General features: G+C 63.4%; 1 protein-coding gene across 2 annotated transcripts in view; it reads left to right on the top strand.

Moving 5' to 3' along the window:
• Nucleotides 1-5,149, top strand: part of RAPGEF3 (Rap guanine nucleotide exchange factor 3) — a 30,164-nt gene extending 25,015 nt beyond the window's left edge. For both annotated transcript variants that reach the window (XM_012933221.2, XM_055143079.1), the window contains exons 20-28: nt 229-354; nt 439-620; nt 792-882; nt 997-1,047; nt 2,408-2,495; nt 2,705-2,769; nt 3,311-3,365; nt 3,447-3,518; nt 4,764-5,149. In XM_012933221.2, the coding sequence (XP_012788675.2) occupies nt 229-354; nt 439-620; nt 792-882; nt 997-1,047; nt 2,408-2,495; nt 2,705-2,769; nt 3,311-3,365; nt 3,447-3,518; nt 4,764-4,882 (849 nt within the window). In that variant the 3' untranslated portion in view covers nt 4,883-5,149. The remainder of the gene's footprint in view (nt 1-228; nt 355-438; nt 621-791; nt 883-996; nt 1,048-2,407; nt 2,496-2,704; nt 2,770-3,310; nt 3,366-3,446; nt 3,519-4,763) is intronic.
• The last annotated feature ends 851 nt before the right edge of the window (nt 5,150-6,000 follow it).

Here is a 6,000-nt window from a genome sequence, read left to right on the forward strand (position 1 = left end):
GGGGCGGGCTGGGAGGTCTCCAGGAGACCCAGGGGCCTGCGCCCCACGCAAAGGGGTCCCCGTTCTGGGGGACTGTAGTGAGGATACCCCCTCAGGGACTGTTCCCCCGGGGGGGCTCCCAGCTTCCCCCCACATCTGGGGCACAGTCCCTGCCTCAGGCTCCTTCCTGCCTTCCCACCCTGTTCCCTGGGAACCCTCAGACGCGCCCTGAGTACTGTCCACCCGTAGACCCCACACCCCGAGCAGCTGGGGCCCACCGTGGGCTCAGCCGAAGGGCTGGACCTGGTGAGCGCCAAGGACCTGGCAGGTCAGCTGACGGAGCACGACTGGAGCCTCTTCAACAGCATCCACCAGGTGTGCGGGGGTCGGGGGAGGGGCGCGTGCCGCCCACCTGTCCCGGGCTGACCTCAGGCCCCCCGCCCCCCGCCGCCTGCCCAGGTGGAGCTGATCCACTATGTGCTGGGCCCCCAACACCTGCGGGACGTCACCACGGCCAACCTGGAGCGCTTCCTGCGCCGCTTCAACGAGCTGCAGTACTGGGTGGCCACGGAGCTGTGTCTCTGCCCGGTGCCCGGCCCCAGGGCCCAGCTGCTCAGGAAGTTCATCAAGCTGGCGGCGCAGTGAGTGCTGGGCAGAGAGGGCAGCGTCCCGGGGCCCGTTCCCTCAGCAGCCCCTTGCTTCCTGGGGAGGCCCCGGGGGTCTTTGCCCGGCCCCCCACCCCCACCCCTCCTGCCGGCCTCTCCTCTCCTCTCCTGGGCTGGCTCTCCCGAGACTCTCTGGGTGTTTTGCAGTCTCAAGGAGCAAAAGAATCTCAACTCCTTCTTCGCGGTCATGTTCGGCCTCAGCAACTCGGCCATCAGCCGCCTGGCCCACACCTGGGAGGTAGGTGTGGCTTGGGAGAACCTGGGTCTCCCCCGCTCCGTTCCTGGGGAGTTCGGGCTGGCCGTGGGGGCCCGTCCCGGAGCAGCGACCAGCTCCCCCCCTGCCTCTCCTCAGCGGCTGCCCCAGAAAGTCCGGAAGCTCTACTCGGCCCTCGAGAGGCTGCTGGTGAGTCCTGGCTGCTGGCTTCCCCTCTGGGAACTCCCGGGCTTTCCCTCTTGGCGTCCCACCCAGCCCCCTACCTGCTCTTGGCCCCTTCCGGCCTTCCCTCGGGCCAGCGCCTGATCCTCCTCTGCCCTGTGAGTCCAGGAAGATGACTGATAGGTGGACGGTAGCGTTATGGTGGGGTGTGGAGTGTCCTATAGAGTGTGTGTGTGTGTGTGTGTGTGTGTGTGTGTGTGTGTGTCTGTGCTATGAGGTTCTGTGAGAGACCAGGACAGGCATACTTGGTGTCCGTGGTATCACAGGAGCATCCTGCCCCTTGTGAGGGAGAGGGCCTGGTCTCCAGATGACGTACCTTAGTACTCAGGAAAGTACTTACTACTTAGTACCCAGAGCGTGCAGATGAATGAAAGAAATGTGCATCTGAGGGGCCGGAGCCATAGTGCAGTGGGTGGGACACTTGTCTTGCACACAGCCAACCTGGGTGCTGTCCTCTGCATCCCATAGGGTCCCCTGACCCCTGAGTGCAGAGCCAGGAGGAAGCAACCCTTGTTGCTTGTGGTGTGACACCCTAAAAATATTTTTAAAAAGAATTGTGCAGCTGAAACTTCCGTTTATAAGTTGTTGTCAGGGAATGTGGGTCGGAAGTTGACTGTTCGGGAGAGAACTGGCTCAGAGGTGCCTTATCAGTAGGCCTCTGGAAGCTCTTGAGGAAAATAATTTGCCTCATAGGGTGAAGAAGTTCAGAGGAATTTGGGAGAGAGAGGGGGGTGGAGGAAGGGAGAGGGAGGGGGAGAGAAGAGATGGAGTTTTCCATGAAACATCTGGTTCTGGTGACTAATGACTAACTCACTTCCTGGTGTTTAATCCAGACCAGGAAGCTGCACCTGTTAGAATAGCAGCTGCAGGGGCCAGAGTAATAGTTCAGTGGGGAGTACATTGGCCTTCACACGGCTGGCCCGGGTTCGATCCCCGGCATGCCATGTGCAGAGCCAGGAGTAACCCTGGGTGTGACACAAAAAGTAAAAAGACGGGCTGGAGCCATAGCACAGCGGGGAGGGCATTTGCCTTGCACGCGGCCAACCCGGGTTCGATTCCCAGCATCCCATATGGGCACCGCCAGGGGTAATTCCTGAGTGCAGAGCCAGGAGTGACCCCTGTGCATCATTGGGTGTGACCCCCCCCCCAAAAAAGGAAAAAGCATAAAAAAACTATAAAAAAGAATAAAGAATATCTACTGTGAGACGCCTCTTCCTCCCCCGCCTGCCACGGGGCCTGCTCGTGAGATGGGGCCGAGAAGCTGAGCCTTGCTGGCAGGGGGGCCTCGGGAGGGGTCTCCCTCTCACCATGGCTCCTTGCCTCTCAGGACCCTTCGTGGAACCACCGGGTGTATCGGCTGGCGCTCACCAAGCTCTCGCCCCCCGTCATCCCCTTCATGCCCCTCCTTCTCAAAGGTGACACCCTGCCCCACACCCCTCCCGTCTCCGCCCGAGTCCCTGGGCGTGTGTCTGCCGTGGGGGGCGCCTAGAGCAGAGTCGGGCCCCGCAGACGGGTCCTGGTGACAGGAAAGTGTCCCGAGGGGTGGGAGGCGGAGGACGGTGCGGAGCTGGGCTGCGGGGAGGGGAGGCGTGGGGGCCCCTGAGCAAGGTGTGTCTCTCCGCAGACATGACCTTCATCCATGAGGGGAACCACACCCTGGTGGAGAACCTCATCAACTTTGAGAAGATGGTGCGTGCGTCCTCGCCGGCGGGGCGGGGCGGGGCGGGGCGGGGCGGGGCGGGGCGGGGCGGGGCGGGGCGGGGCGGGGCGGGGCGGCTCTGGAGAGGAAGCTCAGGGCCCGAGCGAGGGCTGAGGACTCGGGAGGTAATGCCTGGGCTCTCGAGCACAGTGGGTAGCGGCTCCCCGAGCACCCCTGGGCTCTCGAGCACAGTGGGGAGAGGCTCCCCTGCCGCGGGGGGCCCCAGCACCCCTGGAGGTGGCCCAGGCCGCAGAATGGTAATAGCAGCAGCAGCAGCAGCAAAGCTGTAAGCAGGAGCCGGCCGAGCTGCTTGCAGACAAAGCGGGGGCTCTGGGGGGTTGGGGTCCCAGCCTCCAGCGCCATCCCCCTCCGCTGCCCTGTCCGACCTGGGCAGCAGGCGGCTGGGCTCTGGGTGCCTGGGGGCAGCAGACGCTGACTGTCCTCTAGAGCCCAGTGATGCCACCCCGGAGGGGCCCTGTGTTCCTGCCCCCCCCCCCCGCCCCCACTCACACCCACCCTGTGCCCCCGCAGAGAATGATGGCCAGGGCCGTGCGGATGCTGCACCACTGCCGGAGCCACAGCAACGGTGAGTGCCCCGCCCTCCAGCTGGGGGCCACTGGCCAGTGCCCCCTTCACTGCCTGCCTGACTCCCACCTCTCCCCGCCAGTGCCCCTCTCGCCGCTCAGAAGCCGCGTCTCCCACCTGCACGAGGACAGCCAGGCAGCAAGGATTTCCACATGTAAGTGTGTGCGTGTATGTGCGTGTATGCATGTGTGTATGCACATGTGTGTATATGTGTGCATGTGTGTATATGTGTGCATGTGTGTATATGCGTGCGTGCATATGTGTATGTGTGTGAGCTCGTGTGTGTATGTGTGTGAGCTCGTGTGTGTGTGTGTGTGTGTGTGTGTGTGTGTGTGTGTGTGTCTGGGGGCATGGGGGTGCCAGAGGCAGGTAGGATGTTTCCCTAACGGGAAGAGGTACAGGCAGGCTTGAGCTTTGAAGTGATTTGCAGGAGGCGTCACCGTGGTGGGGGTGGGACCCACGGGGCCTAGTCTGGACAGTCCCTTTTCAGACTGGCCCCTGGCTGCACGTCATGGAACCAAGCACGCCTCGTGCTTTGTGGACTCACAGGCCACGCTCCAGCACTGGCCCCTAGTTCTATGGGATGGATGCATGTATTCTGACATGGTCGTGGATGCCGCCGGCCCCGACCCAAGTGTGAGGACACTGACCCTGATTTACATCCTCCTACCCGGCTCCCTCTTGGCTATCGCCAGGCTGGAGCGATAGCGCAGCGGGGAGGGCGTTTGCCTTGCACAAAGCTGACCCGGGTTCGATTCCTCCATCCCTCTCGGAGAGCCTGGCAAGCTACCGAGAGTATCTTGCCCACATGGCAGAGCCTGGCAAGCTCCCCGTAGCGTATTCGATATGCCAAAAACAGTCACAACAAGTCTCATAAGGGAGATGAACAACAGGACGACAGTGCTACAGTGCTACCCGGCTCCCTCTTTTGCTACCCTCATCCGAGTAACTATTGGCCTGAGTGCTGGCTTACTCAGTTTCTTATTGTTATTGTTCCTTTTTTTTCCCAGAGAAGTTTTATCACACACAAGATTTAAATAGACCCACTTGGACACACACACACACACACACACACACACACACACACACACACACACACACACACACACACACCCCTTCTAGTTGTCTCATATAAATACAGCCTACAACGAAGTTTTCTCTCATTTCAGTCACCTTTAAACTCAGCCAAAGGGGAATTACGCTGTTGATAATCTAGGGATCTCCTTTCTTCAGCCTGTGATCCGAATCGCACGTGATGCCACCCCCTACCAGCTGGGGGGGGGGGCTGGGGGTGGAGGAAGGTTCCCTTGCTCCTTCCAGGGAGAAGGAATGTGATTTGCAAAATGTGTCCCTGCCCCACCTGACCCCTCTCTCCTCGGCCCCGCCCCGCCCCCTCCAGGCTCGGAGCAATCCCTGGGCACCAGGAGTCCGGCCAGCACCTGGGCTTACGTCCAGCAGCTGAAGGTCATCGACAACCAGCGGGAACTGTCCCGCCTCTCCCGGGAGCTGGAACCTTGAGGAGGAGGCTGGGGCTGGAGCACGTCCAGCCAGGGACACCAGGGCACGCCCGGGCCCAGGGGCCGAAGGCTGGCCACCGCGGGCAGGGCACTCCGCAGCGTGGACTCGGGCCCTGGAGCGGGTGGAGTGGAGGCAGTGGCCCCCTGTGACGATGGGCAGACAAGGAAGACCTTGGGGTGGACGGAGCCGGGGCCCCGGCCCCGGGATGGGGGACAGAGAGGCCGTGGGAGCGGCCGCCGGGTCCGCAATAGAGCACTGTCCACAGCAGGTGTTCTCCAGACTCTGCCTCGTCTCCACAGGGCCGGCGGGTGTCTGCATGTGTGCAGCATGTGTGTGGCAGGGGCGGAGGCGTGAGGGGGAGGGCGGAGGCGTGAGGGGGAGGGCCGTTCTGCTCTTCTTTCCAGGGCGTGTGAGACCAGCAGCCGGGTGGGGCTGGGCTGCTGGGAGACAGCGGTGGTCCCCGAGGGGGTGACCAGAGCGGAGCAGAGTGGTGTCCCAGGCCAGCTCCGGGGCGGGGTCGCGCCCCCGAGAGATGCTCCCCCCCACACGCAGACTCCCGGCCCCCGCGGCTGCAGGACCCCCTGCCGGCTGGCCGCGGGCTCTTCACGGAGATCTGAGAGGACGGTCACAGCCTGGCGTGCGTCCAGCAGCCCTCCCTGGCTCTGCCCTTTGGGTGGCTCGCAGCAGAACCGAGGCCGCGGGGGGAAGAGAGGGTGTGAGGTGGAGGCTTCTGAGAGGACGCCCTCCCCGGCGGAGACCCAGGGCCGCAGAAGTCAGGGTTTCTCTCCTGGGAGCACTGGGCTCCCGGGAAGCCTGCCAGGGTTCTGCTCAGGACGCTCACTCCAGGCAGGGCTCTGCCTCGTCTGAGGACGTCCCGGCAGCCCCTCCGTCCCCTCAGCTCCCTGTGGCACCCTGGTGCCCTGCGGGAGATGCCCCGTCTGGGCCCCGGAGAGGCCTTACAGGGGGGCGTGAGGCGCAGGGCCGGAGGAGGTGGGTGCGGCCCTGGAGGAGAGGGTGCCCAGCGTGGCCCTGAGTCTGTTGGCAGAAACATCTGGGGTGCACAGGCCAGAGACGGCCCCTCCCGCCTGCACCCCTGCAGCCAGGGACACACATGCAGC

Source organism: Sorex araneus, chromosome 6 (genome assembly GCF_027595985.1).
Source record: "Sorex araneus isolate mSorAra2 chromosome 6, mSorAra2.pri, whole genome shotgun sequence".
NCBI lineage: Eukaryota > Metazoa > Chordata > Mammalia > Eulipotyphla > Soricidae > Sorex > Sorex araneus.